This window comes from Apium graveolens, mitochondrion (genome assembly GCF_009905375.1).
Source record: "Apium graveolens strain L.+W99A mitochondrion, complete genome".
NCBI lineage: Eukaryota > Viridiplantae > Streptophyta > Magnoliopsida > Apiales > Apiaceae > Apium > Apium graveolens.
In genome coordinates this window covers 275,001-297,500 of record NC_058313.1, presented here as the reverse complement: position 1 = coordinate 297,500, position 22,500 = coordinate 275,001, and the positions used below count along the sequence as shown (strand labels likewise).

The window sequence follows — 22,500 nt, the reverse complement described above, 5'->3', positions numbered from 1 at the left end:
ACTATCCAAATGAAAGACGATCGATTATCTACCCAAGAAGATAGAGAGTCCCACATACGAGAAAAGGTCACAAATAGAGTTGAACCAAGTAACATTGCAAAGGCATAATGATAGTAGGGTCGGGATATCCCCGCCCTCCGAACCGGACGTGAAGGTCTCCCCTCATCCGGCTCTCTGCAGGGGAATCTCCACTCACTGCTTCCCCTAATATCCTCCCTTTACCACATCATGGGGGTTTACAGGAGATCCCAGAGGCTCGCTCGGAAAGGCTGCTATACCATACCTTTTCAGCTTGCTGACTGGGCCAAAAAGCTGGTGCATCGCTAAATATTAATGAATTCCGTTCGTGTTAGCTATACGATAGTTATTTAGGTGAAGGAGGTTACTGCGGTTATTCCGCCAAAAGCTAGGCCAACAAGCCCAAGGTGAGACAGCCCTGCTAACTCGTACTCTTCTTTTAAAGCCTTTTCATTTATAAAGCCTTTTAAAGCCCTAGGATCGGATTCAATAGTAGCTGAGTCAATAGCTGGGGATTCCTTCTCCCTCAAAGCCTATTCTGATTTACTTTTGTCCTCGGGAATCTTTTTGGCATAAACTACCACCCTCACATGCAGGGGATTCGATAACCCGGTATTCTTCCTCCTCATGGACAAAATAGGAAGCTTAAGCCAATAAGGTTGCACCTCTGTCTACCCTCTTATTTTACTATGCATATGGATCTGGGGTAGTGCTAACTAATCCTTCTTGTTCTAACTCTTCTCTTTCTCTCTGCTTTGACTATGGGGATACCATGCCCATTACGGGTGTCAAAGAGCGGATGCTGTCCATCAATCCTCTTCTCTGCCCTTTTTTATACTATGCGTGGCATGCCTCCTGTTCGTATCTTAACTGGGCAACCTTCTCTTGCAAACAATCCCTCCGTCGCTAACACCGGTAATGCCCCATCCCTTTAGTACTACCTTCGAGGAATTCCTCTCGCGTCCCTGTATTGATAAGAGCTGTTATAGAATGCGCCTTACCTTCGGACTTTACTATTGATTAAGGGCTTTGATGGGCAAATGCCAATAGTACAGATATCCACGAACACAGAATAGGAGATGGAGCTCATTTTCACGTGAAGAAGAATAGGCTCAGGCTAAGGGCGAGAGAAAGATTGAATTAATCTCAACAACTCGCGAAAGCAGTTTGTTTAACTAATGGCCGAAGTCAAGTTCTTCTTCGCGCACAGCCAGACCTTCTGCTCGATTGTTTGTTGCGGGAAGAAGGCTGGAATCTGTCTCTCCCTAGCCCAAAGGCTCTTTCTCGCCAGAAGAGGGCACGCTTGTTTTAGGATGAGCAAGTACCGCTGAAGGGCCGACCTTTATTCACTAGATGTAAAGAAACCTTCCTAATGGTGGGGGAACCCACTAACCCACTTTCCCCCCCCCCGCGATGCGGAGGCCTCGCCTAGACTAAAGGCTACATTGAATTCCGATCTATATAAAAGGAAAGCCGCTGCCCAGCTCTACATTTATGTATGCCGGAATCGACCAAACGGAACTAGTCAGAACGGGATTTCACACCTGGCGAATCTTTCACTCTACCCAGAAGCAGAAGGTCCAGGATGACCCCCCTTTCCATCCTGGTTTTTACTCGATGCTTCTTTTATTTCATTAAAGATGGAATTGGTGGCCGGTCGGTTTGTTAAGTCCTTCTCCTCTTGCTCTTTTTCGATTTGTTTGATTACGCAAAAAGAGCCCGCCTTGCCGCCGGCGTCCAAGTCCTCTTTTACCACTTCTTGCAATTGATCTATTTTTTGATCTTTTGCAAGATCCCCCCTTTCCTCCCGAACTTTATCTTTTATGGAATCCTGCAGCTTTTGATCCAAGCCAGAGGGCGCCTCCCCCTGTTGTGGCGAAGGGTTTAGAAAATCGCGCCAGTTCCCGCTCCCGCTGGAGCTATTAGCGGAATCCACTGATTCGCTCGGCATCATATGATTAATAAGGGTATCCGTAGGCCCAAGAATTATAATTCCTGCCCCCAATAATTTACCAAATCCTGTAATAAGATGAGCATTTAGCTCAATCCGTCCATAGGAAATTACGATGGCTGCATAAACAAGAATAACAAGATAAATAGAAATACAAAAGGGACGGCCCCATAAGTTCATAAAAAATCTATAGAAAACCCGGAAACATAATGAAATTACGAAAACGGCAAAAACCATAATAGAAAGGGTTGCAGCCGAAGGAACAACCCCGCGTCGTACTAAGTAACTGGTTATTAGGAATCCACAACAACCTATAAAGAAACGGAGATCTGTCATCGGCAAAACCACATCTAACTATCGCTCCTACTCGGAGGAGCGGCATACCTAAAAAAAGAAACCCTTATTCGGATTCGAACCGAAAACTTAGAGCCTCTTTCTTAAGGGTGAGCGGTCAAGCCCTGCAATGGGCTCATGCTATGGAATCAGTAAAAAATTAAGATAACTGAACACTTTCTAAATACATTGAAATTGGTTAAAATGGCAGGTTCTATTTTCATTGTCGCCTTCGCAATCGATGCTTAAGTCGACCCACTTGTATTGGTGGTCTCTCTCTTCCTTCATCGCATGCGCTTCGCTTTGCTTTTAAGCCGGCTTCCTTCTTCTTAGAATCCACAGCAGAAGTCTGATCCTTGGCTTTTTCTAGAGCTCTAGTTAAGGCATGATTAGTTTTCTGCTAAATCGACTTAAAATAAGCTTTTGATTAATAGGAAGAGGAGGAAAATAAATAGCTTATGATGACCATCTATTTGAGTCGATCATTTCCAAGATCTAATTCAAGTTTTTTCTTATGTAGTGGAAACGCCTTAAAGTCTGAAGTTTTACGCTTAAGGGAAGACATTTTCTTGATGGATGCAGGACTTGGGACCCCCATAATTTGTATGCAAGATGCGCCTACAGGAGTGCCAATCAACCGAACCACCAGGTTTGAGAATAAGGTGGGATCCCTGGATCTAGTGGCCGGTGAATCACCGATCAAAAAGCATATTTTGGAGAGATTCTTCATCGATCTAGTGGCCGGTGAATCACTGATCAAAGAGCGAGCAGCCGCCAGGTTTAAGAAATTGGTGGGATCCACAGATGTAGTGGCTGGTGAACCGCTTCTTCTTCCACGAAGATTCAGAAAAAACCGAGCTTGGATGAAACTGAACAAGATTTGGCGAACGAATACAAAGGTAAAAGGCCTTATTTGTCGTAAAATCAAAAGAGGTTATTCAGTAGCCATCGCAGGCTTTCTTACTTTTCTGCCTTTCAGGCACTCTCGCAAAAGGAAATATTTTCCTCGATTCACCATTGAAAGCATTAACCCCAAAAAGGGGGTTACTATTGTGGTATTCTAACAGCGGCAGTCAATGGGTGCCAGAGCTGCTACAATTGCTCAGCAGGAGTCTTCTTATCAGTCTCGCCGGACGCCAATGTCAACGCCCTTAATAAAGGATTACGTAACTTCATTGTTCCGTACCATCGTAATTCTTATAATTGGGGTGACGACATGAACGAGCACTTCTTCTTCGACCTAGTCCGCCGCGACCCATAAGGGGGCGATAAGAGGGGCGCGGTTCTATTTGAACATAAGGTCTTGGTAAGACGACGGCGCATAAGAATAGGGGGTGGGTTAAAAGTAAGGCAGCTAGGCAAATACCTCGCCGAAAGGTGGAGGGGGGCGCCGAGACCCCCGGCAGCGGGATTTTCCCGTCATGATCAACTAAAGGAAAGTCGCACGTAGATATGGGTTCGAGTCCCATTCATGATTCCAGTTCAGAAGGACTTCATTCAATCGAAGAAGGAAGCATTACGAACAGATAAGCAGACAGGGTGACAAGATGCGACAACCAGGTAAAGGACTTTTTTCTTACAGAGTTCTTTTACTTTTCTGTAATCACCTCACTCACTCTAAGGTGAGTGAAATGCCCTACTTCTACCTGCAAAAGGAAATCCAATTGGAAAAACCTGACTGAACGTTAGGATGTTATGTCGACTTAATCCGTGATTTAATATGTTCTGTAGGCTTAGCCTGAAGTTGAAGATTTCGATGGTCTAGCCCGAAATGGGAGTGAGAAAAGTCTCTAAAAAGGAGAGCAGGGCTCATTTCATCTTTCATTTCTGCACGAGCAAAGCTCAATAGTACATCCAGGTTCAGATAGCATAATAAACTAAGTGAACATGGCTTCAATTCAAATTGAGAAACAAGAGCATAAGATTGCCTACGTCACCATAAAACTCGACACATAAATTCATAAGTAAAGCGGCGTAAGTTACTAACATGCCACATGCGAGGGACAGAACTGCCATTGACAGCCTCCAGCTCCCAGCTCGGCTTGCTTCTACTACCTTCTAGGGTCCTCCCCAGTTAGGAGCAAACTTGCGCTTTCACTTAAGTAAGGAAAGTCCGATTCTAAAATAAAAACTTGATTTATCCCTGGATGCTTGGAAATTTTAATTACTCCACCACCTTGCCCGGTGAACTTATAACCATCCTTTTATAGAGAAGAATAGCTATCTTTCGTCAGAATTTATTCATTTTATACCCGAGTTAATTGAAGCATTCCTTTATGTGGGAACGTCCATCTCTAGCGTGGATAAGCCTGAAGGTCCTACTAAGCGGTCTAACTCGACTCCCGGAGATGTGGACGAAGGCTAGCTTTCGTTAGGTAATTTCTCATCACAGAAGGAACGAAGTAGCTTGATCGAAGATAAGAGAGAGAGGATAAACCCATACGGGATGATATGATAGTACTTTATAGCACAGTTTACCTGTCATTGATAGGGGCCTGGTATTATGGTTGAGCAAGTAAACAACTACCTTTATTTCAAAGCGCAACCGCTGTTCAAAGAATATCAATGCGGCGGGAGTATAACAACGGCATTAATAATTAGAATTCGGAAACCTTTGTCAGTCAAGTCCCTCTCTCGAAAAAAGCTTCGCCGTCGTAGAGCGGTCGACCTAAACGAGAGGCGGTACGGACGAGTCATAAACGCGGTCGGGGGTCCCATCCCTTTTGCAGGGAATGGTTTTTTCCTGTGCGCACCGACTCATTGAAACAGCAAAACTTTTCTGTAGGATATATGTGGTTGCACTGGAACTACTCGACTTTTTGTAGGGGCTCATCAAGCGCTTTCTCCAACTTGCTCGCGGGTTGGCCCAATTTCTTCTTATCTATATTCCTCAACTGGTACTTGATCGTCATTATGTGAGAATCCCCTTTCTTTTGAAACTGAGTCTAACTCTCCCTCGAGTTCACTTCCATTAAAGATACCGAACCAAGTCTCTACTAAAGTGAAATCCGCCCCTTTTCATTCATAAGGATAAGGATGAGCAGAGCGAAGTCGTGTTGTCAATGGCGCTAGAAAAGCAGGATGGGTTGGGCTGTTCATATAGAAACTAGGGAATTGATAGATTCCGGTTATCGTGTCACTCTACGGGTATCAGTCCATTCCAGAAGTTCCAACGGCAGCTCTTTTTAGCCGATATTCTGCGTTTAGGCATTAATGTAACGTAACCAACCACCTATGGAGTCCTATTCTTGCGATAGAATGCTCAATTTTAGCCGATTTCCGAGATCTTAAAAGAAGGATCTTCAAGAGCTCGATAAATCAAGGTAATTTGTTGCTTCTGCTTCTGCCTTCAGTTAAGGATAATGTGACTGAGGAAACCACTATTGCTGCTTTTCATTTTAATGAGTCCATTCGGGATTCCCTTGAAATGAAGTACTTAGATCCACAAACTTAGGATCAAGCCATTGCTACTGCCCATAAACTGGTATAAGATGAATGTAAAGCCTGAGCACATAGAGCATAGAGAATGCCCGCAATGTGTGTAGCTATCAAGTGAAGGACTTCCGGGAGGTGGGCCAGAACGATATAACTGTGCTGCTTTGTTGTTTGCATGTCTTCAACCACCAAGAAATGACTAACATTAACAGCGGCTGTTAAAGCAAGGGCATGGGGAGAATGCAGATTCATAAGCCAAGTAGGATAGAAGTCTAGATTGTGGCTAAGAGCACACACCAGTATGAACAGACAGAAAAAAAAGCGGGAGTAATCAAAAGTGCGGTGCACAGAAAGGCTTATCTAACAGGAAAAGGACTGACCGCTACTACGCGTAATCATTCTCAGATCGAGAAGGTAAAGATAAGCGCATTTGCCGCGCGAAAGCTTGAGTTTTGTTCACAGCTAAGAGTCTAAGAGTGATTGATGTAATACCAGCAGCCCTTCTTCCAACAAAGGTTATTCTGCCTGCGAGTAGAAGAACAAGGATACTAGCATCCGTAGAAGGAGCAGGGTGCATTTCCAAGGGGGCCCTTCCTTGCTGAGGAGGACAGTGTTTGCTCCATACAAAGGCGCCTCTTGGGGGGTGAAAGAACTCCCTCCTAAACCCCTTCACACCTCTAAACTTCCTATTCTTACCTACCCGCCTTCTTATGAGCTAACTGCCTTTCTTCGACTAGTGCTATCAGTGCACTCCTTGCCTTAAGCCCAGATCCGTGCTCGGCCGGCCTCCCACTATGTGAAAGAAGAGCTTTTTCTTCATATTCACTTCTATAGAAATAGAATAGGCAGTTCGCTTAGCCGCAGCTGAAGCCATAGATCTTGCCCGGGATGCTAGTACTCCTAATTGGAAAAAGAGTGGCAAAGGAGTGATTTTCAAGACCTTTCCTTTCGCCATGAGCTATGTCCGCATCTAAAGTCTTCGCTGGAGCAGCTGTTTTGACTACTTATTTCTGTATTAATACACAATGACTCAAGAGAGAATCCTTATAGGCTTAACTAGGTTAACTCCTATTTGTGGACGAGAAAATGAAATTCTTACAATAGAATCTTTAAGTTCGCGAGAGCAGAAATATATATAGAAGTGTGCCGGGTATAGGATAGCATTTACGAGTCAGGAATCCGTCTACCAAAAGGTTGAGAAATGGGCTATTTTGCCAGTAGATCTGATTGAGAGGCAAGAAGGTTAGGGCGGCATAGAGGTCAGTAGTCGATCCAGGTCTAAAGTCGGAACATTGAATTATGGTACCTAGGTCGTAACATTCCATTTTTTTTATATATGAGATTCTTAATTCATGAGTACCGGGTTGTACCCATGACTCAGCTGTACCAGCAGTTCCTGTAGCTCAAGCTATTGACTCTGCTGCTATTGAGTCAGCTCTTTTTTCAAGAAGTGTTAGCGAATCTGTTGATACATCAGCTGCTATTGAGGTTCTGAAAGAAAAGAAGAAGAAAGATATGTTGATGAAGAGCTTTCAGGTATAGCACATATTAGAAGTTCTTAGCTTCTGGGGCATATATCGCTACCCGGGAAGAGGGAGGCAGCAAGACCCATATTTGATGTGTTGTTTGCGGGAAGTCTGCGCCATTGTTAGTGCCAAGACCCTAGAATAGTGAACACCAAGTGAAGAGCCACCCTCCGGGAACGCCGAGAAGGGGGACGAACAGCTTTGATTGGATCCGATCTGGTAGACAGAGACGAAGACAAGGATGAATAATCTGAAGAAGGCTATGCCGAATCCGAGGGAAGAAGAAGACTACGAAGAAGGAAGCCGGTGCCTAGGCCGAGGCTGGTGCCTAATTCTAAGTTTCATCTAAAGCTGAAGTTAGGGCTGGAGCCTGAGTTGGTGTTGATGTCTTAGAGTAGCGAAACTACAAGTGAAGGGGCGCTATCCGGAACCCTTAAGGTCGGGGACAATCTGCTTCGATTGGGCCTTGCAGGCAGACAGGTTAACTTGTGGAGACGAAATGGAATCCTATAAGAATGTCGAGTCCCGAGGGACTGCAAGAGGCTGAGCTAACAAGCTGGCTGAATATATCAGGGGGATCCCATAAATAATAAGTAATAAGTAAGAGAAGTCACCCGGGCTATGAGCTATTTCGTCGTTTTCTTGCCGGAGTTCGCTAGCCGTTCAATCCGCTATTTCGGAATAGAATACGCTGTGTGTCCTAACCAGACCTGGTGCCGTGGGGCGATAAGGGGTGCTTTATCGAAACTAGGCAGGATAACTTGGCTAACTTTCCTACTCTGATAATAGCACCTCTGAACGGCGCCTCAACCGCCGTAACGAAGGAATGAATCTAATCTATTAAGTGGGAAAGAGCCCTCGTAAGGCCTCATTCATCCCTTACCCGGAAAAAGGCCTCTCTCATCCCTTGCAGCTAATTAATGGCAGCCCCTTTCTTGCTCCTGTTTACCGTATTATTGCTCTTCCACTAGAGGATTGAGGCCGATTGGACAGCTTTCAAAGACGGCTCTATTTGTGACCTGACCTACTTCGAATCCCCCCTCTCTATGGGCATCCGAATAGGCATCTTGAGAATAAATTATATAAAGAATATAGGTGCCTTGATCTAAACACTAAAAAGTTGAGTACATATGAGTGATACTAAGTAAGGAGACTATTATGTTCTTACGAGTCAGTTTCCAAAGTCTCATTTTAATGGTGATATTCAAAGTGTGCATTCAAAAGGTCAGGCATAAGCCTGCGCTATCAAGTCAGGTGCTATAGGCGATGTCTCTCAAATGTAGGCCTTTGTACCGCGCACTCACATAGCTAAGGTGTGAAGAGCGGAACCCATTTGTATCCCCCGTGGCAGTATGAACAGCTGTCCCCTCTCGTCATTCTATCCGCGGCCGTTCATGTAAGTTTCGCCCTTTTTTCTAAGTATGTTCTAGGTCTTTTCCCAGGAAAGGCATATACTACTGATAGTGGTCTCTGTATTCTCCGATGCGCCCAGAAGATTTTTGAATATATGTCTCTATGATTATAACTCTCCCCTCGCTAGGTCCTGGATCGCCCTCTCCTATGAGCTTTTCTAATCCCGTTGATCTCGAGATGAGATGGCTGAGTCCGATTCACCTTGTCTGCATTGCCATTGCCTTCTTTCTTGTAGACTGCTCAGCCTAAGGCTAAAGGATAAAATGTGCTATAAGTAAATTACCGGGCGAACCATATGGCCCCCAAAAGAACTGCTGTAATCGCTTCAACCCGGAAAGATAAAGCGCTGCTTCGCTTGTAACAGGTAAAAAGCCGGTTCTTAAGCAGGGGAGGTCAAAAAGCTTTAGCTTTCTGGTCGAAAGCTTTATTTTTTGCTTAGCGCTAACAACTATGGCCATCGGTGCCACTGTAGCTGACAAGGACTGCTTTCTATCTAAGAGAACTCTATCAGCCTCTCGATGCGTCCTTTCGCTACCATAGGTACCAACCTCGTTAACTGTACCAAAGTATGGTTTCACAGTCACGCCTCCATGACTCCTATATTCGTTCAGTTTCTCGTTTTTATCTATCGGGCATTTCTTGAATCTGTTTATCGAAGTACTCATTTACGGCCTGGTGATTTCTATCTAACATGGCCATAAATTATGCTCGAGTGACGTTGCTTCTTCGGCCCGAACCAAGGAATCCCTTAGATATGATGCAAAACGGATCTTGTTCTATCCTTGATCAGAGATTTCTCGGGGAAGGGGCCCTCGATCCGCAACAGGTAGAGGAGGATTTATTTAATCACATAGTCACATAGTTTGGGCTCCTAGAATATGTCACCCTTGGGGCATTCTATTTGATTGTATCGAAAGGCCCAATGAATTGGGATTTCCCTATTGGTCCAGGTCATTTCGGGGCAAGCGGATCCTTTATGATGAAGAGGACGAGCTTCAAGAGAATGATTCGGAGTTCTTGCAGAGTGGAACCATGCAGTACCAGACACGGGATAGATCTTCCAAAGAACAAGGCTTTTTTCGAATAAGCCAATTCATTTGGGACCCTGCAGATCCACTCTTTTTCCTATTCAAAGATCAGCTCTTTGTCTCTGTGTTTTCACATCGAGAATTATTTGCAGATGAAGAGATGTCAAAGGGGCTTCTTACTTCCCAAACAGATCCTCCTACATCTATATATAAACGCTGGTTTATCAAGAAGACGCAAGAAAAGCACTTTGAATTGTTGATTAATCGCCAGAGATGGTTTAGAACCACTAGTTCATTATCTAATGGATCTTTCCGTTCTAATACTCTATCCGAGAGTTATCAGTATTTATCAAATCTATTCCTATCTAACGGAACGCTATTGGATCAAATGACAAAGACATTGTTGAGAAAAAGATGGCTTTTCCCGGATGAAATGAAAATTGGATTCATGGAACAGGAGAAAGATTTCCCATTCCTTAGCCGGAAAGTTATGTGGCCATGAAAGAGGGGGATTAAGTGGAACATAATTTACTGGGTGGTAGAGTCGCGGAAACGCTTGTTTCTTCCATATTTTGGACCTTAGCTCCCTGGAACAATAGGCTACTGCTGAAACACGGAAGAATTGAAATATTAGATCAAAACACTATGTATGGATGGTATGAACTGCCTAAACAAGAATTCTTGAACAGCGAACAACCAGTTCATATATTCACGACCAAGAAAAGAAGTACTGGATTCGGATAGGCCCTGAAAGCGAAGGAAGGCTGGAATGCCAACAGGCGTCTATTATTGAATTCACCCGACCCGGCAGTACCCATTTTGGGAACGTCCAATGCCAAAAGTCACTGAATGGGTAAATCGCCAATCCCTAAAACGGACTATGTAATGTACTTTATCTGCTGGGTTACGGGCGGGCATTTTACCAGAGGTTTCTAATCTACCCTTGTGTGATTCCTGTTACTCAGGTGTGATTCCTGTTACTCAGGGGGGGTCGCATCCGGCTAGAAACCGAACTACCTACATATCCTCTTATTTCGAAGAATCAGACCCTTGTAGTTCTATCAAGTAATAAAATAATGTGATTAAAAACCGAAGCTTTTTTGGCCGTGTGGAACATGGATTAGCGTTATGTCATTCCTACAAGTGATCCCCCATCCAGGATTGGAAGAAGTGCTATATGAGGACTTCGAGATCAAATAGAATATGTTTCTTTCCATTCCTCGTGAGCCACTTATTTCTCCGAAACAAGAGAGAATCTTCTTAAAGAGCAGCCTGCTTTTTCCAATTTTTTTTTCCACTAAGTAGGCGAAGTTACACCATTGGGATACTTCGAATAAACTGGAGTACATATAGGATACCCCGGTGCTAAAACCTTTTCTCAAGATATCTTCCAAACTATTGGGGTCCTTGCTCCGGATGTTGTTCTCCTGGTGTGAAACCAGTTGGTTCCGCAGTTTTAGAATTCTGCTGATCCCAAGTAGTCCATCTCCATCATTGCATATGGCAATATAGAAAGTAAAGAGGAAAAGGCATGACCAGAAGAATTGTGTGAAATAAGTAAATTTATCCAGTTGAGGCATCTTTCTTTCGAACAAAGTATTCCCTCCAGACAGAAAGAGAGTCCTTCCTGTACGAGTAGTGAAGAAGTCTAGAGAACTTTTATTGGTTTTTGACCAACGGAAAGCATGGGAGAAGGATGTACAAACGTTGGGTTTTCCAACGAACCTAAGCACCCTTTTTCTTTATCATTCGGAAGAGCTCTTTTTTAATAAAAAATACGGCGTCTCTTCTCTTATGCAATTTATGACTCCGGCAGTAAGTTAGCCGGAATAAGAGGTTTCGGCGTATCGGGGCTGCTAGGCTACTTTCTTTATTCTCTTATGAGATTGAAAGTTTTTCGGTAATTAATTCATCTGCACACCGGTTATTCCACATCACCAGTCAAGGAAGAAGGGAAGGCTTATTCAATAGCTGCCGGTTACGTCGTTCTTTCAAAAAGTATATTCCGAATTCCTATTCCTACTCCGCCTCCTTCTCTTTGCACTCACTCCCGTCAAGGGAGAGGAAGATGAATATGAATAGTTAACCACTAGCTCCAGTCCCAGTACCCCATCTCTCATTCCCGGCATTCCTCCATCAAACCTTCTTGCAAAGATAAAGAAAGCACCGGATGAAATAGCAATTGTCCTTTCCTCCCCCCTTAGACCTATCCGAAAGAGGAAAGAAAAAAGATCCCCTCACGAGATGGGATGGCATGACCCTCTTTGGACGGTTCCTCCTTTACTTTAAGGATAGTACCTAGCAAGGCATATTAAAGGCACCAGCTCTTTCCCACAAACTGAGACTCTTCTTCTATGTCACTTCCGGTTCTCAAGCAGCAGATTCTGGGCATTCATCTGTAGCTGTTCCTATTTGTAGCTAATGCGCCGGTGTTCCTGCAGCCGGAGAAAGGTAACGGCGTCCCGTTTTAGTAACAGGCTTTACGGACAAGACAGGAGGAGAAAGCTCATCCTTGCCGATTGTAGTTTATGGCCTTCCTGGTAAATAAGAAGCGAAAGTAGCAAATGCAGCCAAGGGAGCTAATGAGCTCGTAGCTTGTGTTCCTGTAGCTAAAGTTGCTCAAGTAGCCTCCTTAACAGAGTAGACCTCGTTTTCAGCTACTGTTGTGGAAAGGAGTTTAGAGAGAGAACCCGTTCTACAGCACATTCCTGTCTTATTCTTCTTGGTTGAGAATACGCGATTGGTCAAACAATGGCTTGTTATTGACTTCTTTGGGCGATGACAACCGCGTACATTACATAAAGTTGAATCCAACCTCCTTAGCAAGGAAGATGCCGATTCTACTAGTGCTTTCTCTCGTTGATGTGTCTGAAAAGGGATATGGAAATATCGATCTTATGTCCCCGTGTTTAAAAGATCTCGTATTTGCTCGGTTACTAGTGAATCCCTTCCTAAACAGAGAGGAAAAGGTAGCAGTTTTCGTCTTGCTACTTTTCAAACAGATCTGAACCGAGATCTCGAAAGTCGCTATTGCAGCTCGGAGCTCTTGCAGTTAAGGAGCTAAAGACCCTGTGGGCTTTCTAAAGAGAGGAGGAAGTTTACTTGCTATTGTAGTTAAGGAGCTAAGAAGCTCAAGTTACTTCGTAACCTGTTGTTTGTAGCTGTTGTAGTTTCTTGTAGCTAAGAAGTTAAGGAGCTATTTCTTGTTCCTGCGGTTTCAAGGAGACAGGAGAAGCTATGTCCCATTGTAGTAGATAGCCCTCTCTTGTAACTAAGGAGTTAAAGAGCTAGAGCAGCTGTTGTTAAAGCGGCTAGGAGCGAAAAAAACTCGACCAAAAGTATTAATCGGTAGATTCTTATGACCTAGGGGTTGCAAGTCAGCTGCTCACTCTCTCTTTCTTCGAATTAAATGTCTTAAGCAGCATGTAGCAAAGATCTATTTTAGATTCAATGTGGGACCTGAAAATGAAAACAGAAGCTAGAGTTGAACGATCTACTTTTCTATCCTGTGGGCCGGAAATAAAGAAGGTCTCTTCTTTATAGAATAGAAAGTAGCCTGGCCTGGTCTGTCTCTCAATCTCAGTCTGTCCAGCCAAGGACTTCCCTCTGTAAGAGTCGAGCTTTCCCCCCCATACACTACTTTTTAAGCATATGGGAGACCCAAAGCCATATCTACTGCCTACTCAATATCTCATCTCCCCTCTTTGGCTTATGATATAGAGCTGGTTTCTTTGATACTGCTCCTTTACCTTTCAATGAAAGCTCTAGGCAAGTGAGTATACCTATAAATGGGATACGAACGATCTATCTCAACTAGTTATGGTAGTTAGTGAATGCGGGAGACAAGCGTTAGCCCAAAAGCGTTAGCTTGTATCCGCGAATGAACGATAGAAGAAAGAGTGTATAGAATGCAATGTTGTTAGGTAGTTTCGGAAGCTCTTCCTGCAGAAGGAAGGTAGGAGGCATACCCGGGCCTTACCGAGGAAAGTGCTTGCTTTGTTAGATAGATGTGCGTTGCGTCTGAGGGTATTCGATATAAGAATCGTTTCATCCATGGCGACCATAGGAATTGAATTGATTCTCTCTAACTAGAAATATCATAAGAAAAGAAAGCAATAATGTTTGTTAGAAATTCTGAAACAGGAAATGGGAAACTGCAGGTTCAAGCCCTGCTCCTGTTCTCGTAGTAAAGCAATCTTGCTTGATTCTACAGCTTCCTAGCTTGATTCTATAGCTTTCTTGCATCTGGATGTGATTCTGAGAGCGAACGGGTTGAAGCCACGCAGCTAGCCCCGGCGAAGGCGGAGTGAGATTCTAACTTTGTTGGAAGAAACTCAGTTAGTAAGCGGAGAAGGACAGAATCGCCCGGCGACACTGGGCGTATATTATCGCTAGTAGTTCTCAGAATGCTTTCCAGCTGGCAAGAACGCTCTAGAAGAAAAGCACAGCCTGGGAGGGAGGCTCGACTAACAGGAGATGAAATGTTTAAAGATTGTAGCCGGATATGCCACTCTTGTTAACAAACTGTTGACTTGCTTAGTCGCATAGGCTATGGAGAGGTAGTTGACTTGTGAGAGTCTGGTTGCAAGGAGGTATCTTGACCTTTAGAATAGAATAATCATGCCTATCCCTCTTTTCTTTGGCTGGCTTGGCTTTGCCCTTCTGCTCCGGCTTGGTGCTTGGGTGAATGCCTGGGCAGACTGACTTCAAGGAATGAAACTAGTTACGTTCCTCAGCCTAAAGGGAAGATCAGCTCATAGATATTGCTTTTCCTTGATCAATCTATCATAAAACTTTTTCCATCGTGTGGTTGTCTGAGCCAAGGGTATCCGGTGGAAAGAAAGAGTGAGAGTTGCTTAAGAAGGACGGGGTGAATCCCTGAACTTAATGGAATATCCCTGTTCGAGTTCGTATTCAAGCTAAGTAGATTAGCTTTTTTTTTGAGAAAAGAGCGAGGTATGAGTAAATTGCTTTTAGCTATGAGTAAGATGTAATAGAGTAATAGGTAAGAGCAGCTGATATCTCTATGTTTCAGAGGTTAGAACTTCGTTGATATAGAAAGTGTTCCGTGAGTGAGTCTCTTATCTTTTTTCTTTGACAACTCCTACACTCGTGATACAATGCCAATTGAAGTAATGAGAGGCAGAAGTCAAGCAATTCCAGGGGTTTTGTTTACCAAAGCAACTCTATAGGCCTAGCTTACTAATATCACAGAATTCCCAAGAGCTGGTCAAGAGACAACTTTGAGTTTCCCCGGGGGTTCTGAGAAGAGCTGGTCGCCTTCCTTAAACTAAACTACGAACTAAGCCTGAAAGGAGTAGTGAAATGTATGGATAGTCCCATCCCAGTTTACGAAGTCTCGCCTCTCCTTGATTAAAGAGTGGTGGGGCCAGAAGCCGGAAGCCAAACGTACGACAAGAGGTTTAATCACTGGCCGATCCTTTATCCTTTGGAACAACTCTTTTAATTTAAAGGAAGAAGTCGTACCAGACAAGTTCAATCTGTAATGGCTGTGAGGCACCGAGTCTGAATAGGCATCAACAAGCACATAGATGTCCGAGGAAGCAAAGGCTAGGGCAGTTGGCGTAGAGGTAGAATTGAACTTCCTATGACTGATTTCTAAGCGGAGAATCAAGCGACAAGGCTAGATTTGCAGGAATCAATTCATTTAGAAAGTCCCATCCAGCCAGGTGGAAGCCTGTACCAGCAGCCAGATTAGGAGAAGATCTTAAAGACCTATTTTATTAACATAAAGCATTGACCTCTCTGTCTCTTTATCATAGATCAGCTCTGTCACCGCTTCTCCTGCAACAAAAACTTGGGTGAAGAATTCAGTGGAGAAAAAGTAAATTGCTTATTTGCTTAACACATCGCTGGATTAGATGATTTGCCTGGTTCGTCTGCCTTTCTGCTTTAAAGTTTTCCTTTCACCCTATTCTTGCAGCTGATCTGCGACACAAGCAAGTAAGCAGCAATCTCACCCCGAGTTCACTCCTTCTAGCAGCGGATGTGCGACACAGGTCTTCATATATTAGATCAGAACTTACCTTCCTCTCAATCCGAATCGGCTAGCTCGTGCAATCAATATATCATCACTCCCATGCATACAATAGCTACGAGCTGCTCTAAGCGCTCTTACGCGATGTCTCACGAGCGCACTACCGAGTCCCACGAGTACACTAAGGAGAGAGGAACTACGAGCAAAGTCTTCGCCTTTATTTTGCGTATATAGAGATAGCCAATCTTGACTAAAGTAGTCGGTCCAAGTGTGACTTATCTCAGGTGTCCCTAAAACTCCCATGTCTTTCTTGGTTGGACCAACCCAACCTGAAAATGGGTGTTTTGTGTCTGTTCTATGATTTTAAGACGGCCTACAAACGAGGGAGTCGTTGGGTTGTTGAAGGCAGTATTATGGTCTAAATTGAACTACCAACGATGTCGAAATAATGATCTTTTCGTTGGTCGGTCGCCCATTTTAGGTCAAAACGTATTGCCTATTTCTCTTCTTTCTAACAAAACCGGGCTACCAACATGCCGTCCCAAGCCAAGCCTTGTGGGCTTAAAACACAGCCCTGATTTTGGGGGCTTTAAAGAAGCAAAACATTTAGAAAACAAAATATGAGAATATTGAAAATCGTACCTGTGTCCAAGTATCTGTCCACTAATTTGAAATCTCTGTTTTTGTATTCTCTAGGAATCCGGGTCTGGATCAATATTCATTTTTCAGTAGCAGGTGTCTATGGGAAAACAATTATAAAATTACCAGGGCGCCTCTATATTAATAGATGCGCTCTGATCAGAGCTGCACTGCTCTTCTTTGTTGCTTTTCTTTTCTACTTCATGTTGTACCTAGTCTTTATGACAGGAGGAGGGGGTGAACTGTGGAAAGCAGTTAGCCAGTTTTTGGGGGATGCGGGGGGAAGTAATAGTACCCCCCCCAATCCGGGCCACGATCCTGCGGGATCCTCAGACCTGCTCGTGGCTGCGGGCGCGGGGAACCAACCCCAAGAGGGGGAAATGCTAGTAATTCCTTCTCCCGAAATCTCTCAGGGAGAATTGCTTGGGGAAGCGGATGCAGCACCTGCTGGCCCAGAAGCGGATGCAGTATCCGAGGAGGATGAGGATATAGAGACATGGCTCGACAGGATCAAGTCCGAAGAGGGGAAGAAAGAGGGGAAGAAAAAGTTTCAAAGCCCCTTTATTTCGAACTTGAATAAGATTATCAACCTGCCGTCGAAGGGCAGGCGTTTTCGGCCGGGCCAGCCGGAACTTGACTCAGCAGATCTTTTTCTTCTAAATTTTTGGAAGAAGAAGATCTTAAAGCTCCTTTGTAGCAAGGAGTTACGCTCCCCCATCAAGGTAAGCAAGGGGCAATGGGAGGCCGCATTGGAAAAGCTCCTAGAGGGAAAGGGCCCTTATGATTGGTTAGCTGCCGGGAAGGCCCTAGGGAGAGAAAGGGAAGGGTGCCCTTTCTTTCGTCGATTAGTGGATGAGGTGGAAAGAATGAAATTATGCCAAAAAAGAAAAAAAGGGTAAACGAAAACTAAAACGGAGGCGCCCGAGAAAGAGCCGTAAAGGCAAGGCGCTTGAAACAGCAATTCCCCCGCCCAGTTCTGCTTGCCTAGATCTCTTATTTCCCGCGTAGTCCGTCGGTCAAACCAACGATTCTCTTCTCACAAAGTAATAGATAGATCTTTTTCTAGTTAGACTTCTATCAATGCAATGAAATAACCATCCCTTCCTATTTGTTTGTGAGGAAAGACCTCACCTACTCTCTTCCAATTCATTATATTCTAAGGAAAAGTGCACCGGGCCGCTTAGGCGGAATAGGCAAGCGGTGTGCTTTCTTTACTTTAAGAGTTGTCAGGATACACAATAGAAAAGAGAATGAAATGACTATAAGGAACCAACGATTCTCTCTTCTTAAACAACCTATATTCTCCATACTTAATCAGCATTTGATAAATTATCCAACCCCGAGCAATCTTAATTATTGGGCGGGGTTCGGTCCGTTAGCTGGTATTTGTTTAGTCATTCAGATAGTGACTGGCGTTTTTTTAGCTATGCATTACACACCTCATGTGGATCTAGCTTTCAACAGCGTAGAACACATTATGAGAGATGTTGAAGGGGGCTGGTTTCTCCGTTATATGCATGCTAATGGGGCAAGTATGTTTCTCATTGTGGTTCACTTTCATATGTTTCGTAGTCTATATTATGGGAGTTATAGCAGTCCTAGGGAATTTGTTCGGTGTAGCGGAGTTGTAATCTTCCTATTAATGATTGTGACAGCTTTTATAGGATACGTACCACCTTGGGGTCAGATGAGCTTTTGGGGAGCTACAGTAATTACAAGCTTAGCTAGCGCCATACCTGTAGTAGGAGATACCATAGTGACTTGGCTTTGGGGCGGTTTCTCCGTGGGCAATGCCACCTTAAATCGTTTTTTTAGTCTTCATTATTTACTCCCCTTTCTTTTAGTAGGCGCCAGTATTCTTCATCTGGGCGCATTGCATCAATATGGATCAAATAATCCATTAGGTATAAATTCATATACGGATAAAATTGCTTCTTACCCTTATTATTATGTAAAGGATCTAGTAGGTTGGGTAGCTTTTGCTATCTTTTCTTCCATTTTCATTTTTTATGCTCCTAATGTTTTGGGGCATCCCGACAATTATATACCTGCTAATCCGATGCCCACCCCGCCTCATATTGTGCCGGAATGGTATTTCCTACCGATCCATGCCATTCTTCGTAGTATACCTGACAAAGCGGGAGGTGTAGCCGCAATAGCACCAGTTTTTATATGTCTGTTGGCTTTACCCTTTTTAAATCAAAGTATGTATGTACGTAGTGCAAAATTTCGCCCGATTTACCATATAATATATTTGTTGTTTTTGGCGGATCGCTTACTACTAGGTTGGATCGGATGTCAACCTGTGGAGGCACCATTTGTGACTATTGGACAAATTTCTCCTTTTGTCTTCTTCTTGTTCTTTGCCATAATGCCCATTCCGGGACGAGTTCAAAGAGAAAATCCTAATTATTTCAAAGAGAACTAATTATTCCAAGGATTAGACCGATCACACCTGAAAATAGAAAAATTATGACACCAATAATTTACGAGTGAGTATGACACCAAGAATGTACAAGCGGATGAGTTTGATAGTGGGTTATGTTGAGATATAGCTTTCTAGAGTTTGATAGTGGGTTATGTTGAGATATAGCTTTCTAGAGTTAGAGAGGTGGAAATGCTGATTGGGCGGCTGAACATGTACACAAAAGGCTCTGCAAGACCTATTCTCAAGCAGGCGAACAAGCTTGACGCGAAGAAGTAGAAGCTCAGTCTATAGCTCCTAAACGAACAGACGAATCAGCTCTCTACTAGGGCACATGACTATCAATCTTCTCGTCGAGAAGAAGAGTGCCAATCTCTCGGCAAGGTTAAGTGCTAGCATTACGCTAGTTTACCGCGTATATGATGTTGTCTACGGGTCATCTAGGTCTTTGATCCGCTTAAAAGGTGTAGTAGAATCAGTCTTATCTTCTCTTCTAGAATCATTTGTATCCTGCTCTCGTGCACTTCTATTCAACAGGAGAAACTTTTACTTTGAATAGAAGGATCAGTGCCCGTAGCAGTCCTGGAGTTAGGTTATGATGGTCGTGAGGCGCATTCTCTTTTCAAGAATCTCTTCCCTGCTCTTGTTCCGGGCTAAGGATGTTACCGAAGGTGAGGGCCTTTCCCGCTAGGGCAGTGAAGTTCGTGCTAAATGACCGAACGAACGTATCTGGTTGCGAGTCTTCTCCTACTGAGAACAGAGCTGCTGGGTGAATTCTGCTCTGATTCCTGAAAATGGTTATCCGTGTTGTGTTCTTAACCTTTGCTGTAGTTCATTTCCTTTGTCTTAAGTGATCTATTAGAGAGCTTCCCTGTGACCACCCGAAAGGTAAGAAAGAGATGCTCCGCGTAGCTAACCCCAAGTCTGGTAGCCTTTGAAAATAGGTTTCTGACGTAACTGCCTATCATGCCAAGCTTTACGCTGTTGCTCTTGCACAGGAGGTTGCCATCTTCCTCGGGATGGATCAATTTGTGTAAACGATCGCTTTCTATGTCTCCCAATCGATGCGGTACTGCCAATCGTAGACTGGTGACCGGGGAATGAGAGCTTCAGCTCCATACACCATGATGAATTGAGTGTTTCAATTCGTTGTTTTTTAGGTTCTTTGTGTATATGCCCAACTGTAGGTCACCTATGTGACCAATCCTCACCATTGGTTTCACAGCACTGAGTAAGCATACTAATTAAGACCGAGTTGGTTTCTTTTTCCTGTCCATTCGCTCTAGGTAATGTAATATGGGCTCGACTTCCTTTGAGCTATGAGAAATGAATAGGGCTTAACAGCGCCTTCTTCTTTTTTTATCTTGACCGGGATCTCATAAGTATGGCTACAAAGAGAACTATGGAGCCTAGCTGAAAGCTTGACAAGGCCTATCCGCCTTAGTGTATTCGGGCACCCAACCACTCGCGGAAAGAATGGGGCATTCAAAACCAGACATAGATTCCTTCTCCCAGGTTTGCTATGAGGTAACCGCACGTCTTGATGCTGGCAGTCAAGAAGGCAAAGAGTTTACTTCGACTTCCGAAGTGTAAAGAGTTGACCTTCCTTGAAATGAAAAGAAAGAAGTGCTAAGGAGAGGTTGGGAAGGAGGGACTTCGCTAAATAGGGCCTGTGTAAAGTGTTTTTCACGGACATCCATCTGAATTCAATCCATTTAAGAATCAGAAGAAAGTGAGCGGCAAATGATCCAATACCGGACCTGGCGAATATCCGTCTCTCAATCCCGGGATTCCATTCCAAATTATGCATTTACTGACCGCACTATCTTTCTTGATTCGCTGGGAGAGAGTGGAGGGCCAAGGTTCGTTGGCAAGTACTTCCTTTCTATTAGTGCCACCGGAAAGGATGAAAAGAGATAAGATGCTGGTGGTAAAAGAAAGAAAGAAGACAGATTAAGTTAGTGTTCCGTGAGTGACAGATAGCTGCCTGACGGGGGAAGGGGGGATATGACTTGGAAGCTGCCTTTTCTTGTCAGCCCAATGAAGATGGCATGAATAGTTGGAGTTGGTGCTTCTCCGTTCGAAAGTAAGAACAACTTCCATTTGACCGCTTTCACGCTTCCTGAATCCAGCCGGTGAATCTAATATGAATAGTTCGCCAGGGGGAATTTGATCTTCAGGTAAGGTGCGTATTGTATAGGATAAAAGGCCGCGAATAGGCCTCCTCTCCACCTAGGCGAAAGATAGGGCTAGAGGCGAGCGCTGGAAAGATAGGACTTTCCGAACAAGCCTAAAGCTTGAATGAGACACCGGGCATCTATCTTCTTTTCTTTCACATTTCCCAAAACTCATTCGATTGCTCGTGACGGGCTAGAGAAAGGTGGGGGTAGGGACTTTTGATGTAAGGTAAGATGCTAGCGGTCTAACTCGGGCAAACAGATGAGCCGAGTAGGTAGGCTTCTATCCGACAGGGTTTGATGGTTGATATCGGATAGGAAGAGAGAGATGACATTTCTAGTGAACCCAAGAAAGGAATGTAATCGAAGAGGCCAGCGTAAAAGCACAGAAAGGGAAGCAACTTGTCCACAAGCTTGATGTTCAAATAGTGGTCTTTTTTCCTAGTAGCTAGTTTTGACCTAGTTCAGCTACTCGAGGGCAAATCAATGTTCATAAGGCACGGAGAGACGTTAGGCGAGAAAGAGTTTCAAGTAAGGTTTGAAATCTGCTCTGTTCTAGTTCATAAGTGAAGGAAGAAAGCTAGGCTTCGTCTCTGTCTAAGGCAGGCAGGTGAATCCGTTACTTCAAATAGAATAGAGGTAGCTCACTTCTGTGTTCAAGTGAAAGAAATAAAGGTTGATAAATCCTTCCATCCGATCCCTCTCTTTTATATGCCGATCTCAGCAAGCAGTACCAGAAAAAGGGAGTGAAGGTTAGCAGACTTGGTTGCCTGCCGCGGGGCCCCTTTGAAACCAACTAAGTCAAGCTCAATTACACAAAGCTACGCATAACTTCAATCTGGGGGCACTCCCGGACATCTGCAACGTCCTCCCAAAGGGCACTAGGAGACTAGACATATTACGTTACGGGCACTGGATCTCGGTTTTCCTCGTTAGCAGCAATTAATGAGATGAAGACATCTGAAACCGGTCACGTGGCAGGCGAACAAATCCCAATGAATTGTAATGCAGCTGTTGACGAGTGTATGCTCGGTGACTGGTATCAGAGCGGGATGTCTACTCGTACGGGAAAATCCTTTCGAGGAAGATTAACCGATTATCAACGAAACGAGTTGCTACTACAGTTGGTGGAGCAATTCCAGGGCATGAATGAACAACTCCGTAGCCTGAATGCTCGTGTGGGAGATCTATAATCTGAAGCAGCAGCCTCAGTTTACAGGAAACTTGGCGGTCAATCATGAAGGAGAATCATCCGGAGGAAAGACTAATAAGGAAGGAGATGCTGAACAAGGTGAACAACAAGAGGACCAGCCACCTAATCTAGTTCCGAGACGGGAAGTCCGGGTTGGCAGGCCCCCACAAGTGCCACAAACTCCCTTCTTAGATTAGACTGGAATGGGGAAGTTGCTTGAAAGAGATTACTATGAGCCTTATGACACTGAAGAAGACATCACAAAGAAGGTGAAAGTAGGCGTTCCATATTTTAATGGTAGACTAAATCCAACAACCTTTGCCGATTGGTTGTCTGCGATTGATGAGCCTTTTTTTTTTATTGGT

General features: G+C 44.1%; 7 protein-coding genes across 7 annotated transcripts; 4 read left to right on the top strand and 3 right to left on the bottom strand.

Annotated features, from left to right (window-relative positions):
- Nucleotides 1–1,579: 1,579 nt before the first annotated feature.
- orf241a (hypothetical protein) lies at nucleotides 1,580–2,305 on the bottom strand. Its single transcript has one exon. The coding sequence runs from the start codon at nucleotides 2,303–2,305 to the stop codon at nucleotides 1,580–1,582; it is 726 nt and encodes a 241-aa protein (YP_010185197.1).
- Nucleotides 2,306–2,760: 455 nt separating this feature from the next.
- Nucleotides 2,761–3,366, top strand: rps1 (ribosomal protein S1). The gene has a single exon. The coding sequence runs from the start codon at nucleotides 2,761–2,763 to the stop codon at nucleotides 3,364–3,366; it is 606 nt and encodes a 201-aa protein (YP_010185196.1).
- Nucleotides 3,367–8,927: 5,561 nt separating this feature from the next.
- On the bottom strand, nucleotides 8,928–9,341 carry orf137a (hypothetical protein). The gene has a single exon. The coding sequence runs from the start codon at nucleotides 9,339–9,341 to the stop codon at nucleotides 8,928–8,930; it is 414 nt and encodes a 137-aa protein (YP_010185195.1).
- Nucleotides 9,342–9,708: 367 nt separating this feature from the next.
- Nucleotides 9,709–10,206, top strand: orf165a (hypothetical protein). Its single transcript has one exon. The coding sequence runs from the start codon at nucleotides 9,709–9,711 to the stop codon at nucleotides 10,204–10,206; it is 498 nt and encodes a 165-aa protein (YP_010185194.1).
- Nucleotides 10,207–10,786: 580 nt separating this feature from the next.
- Nucleotides 10,787–11,284, bottom strand: atp8 (ATPase subunit 8). The gene has a single exon. It carries the CDS (start codon nucleotides 11,282–11,284, stop codon nucleotides 10,787–10,789), a length of 498 nt encoding a protein of 165 aa, YP_010185193.1.
- Nucleotides 11,285–16,322: 5,038 nt separating this feature from the next.
- On the top strand, nucleotides 16,323–17,240 carry orf305a (hypothetical protein). The gene has a single exon. It carries the CDS (start codon nucleotides 16,323–16,325, stop codon nucleotides 17,238–17,240), a length of 918 nt encoding a protein of 305 aa, YP_010185192.1.
- Nucleotides 17,241–17,596: 356 nt separating this feature from the next.
- On the top strand, nucleotides 17,597–18,769 carry cob (apocytochrome b). Its single transcript has one exon. It carries the CDS (start codon nucleotides 17,597–17,599, stop codon nucleotides 18,767–18,769), a length of 1,173 nt encoding a protein of 390 aa, YP_010185191.1.
- The last annotated feature ends 3,731 nt before the right edge of the window (nucleotides 18,770–22,500 follow it).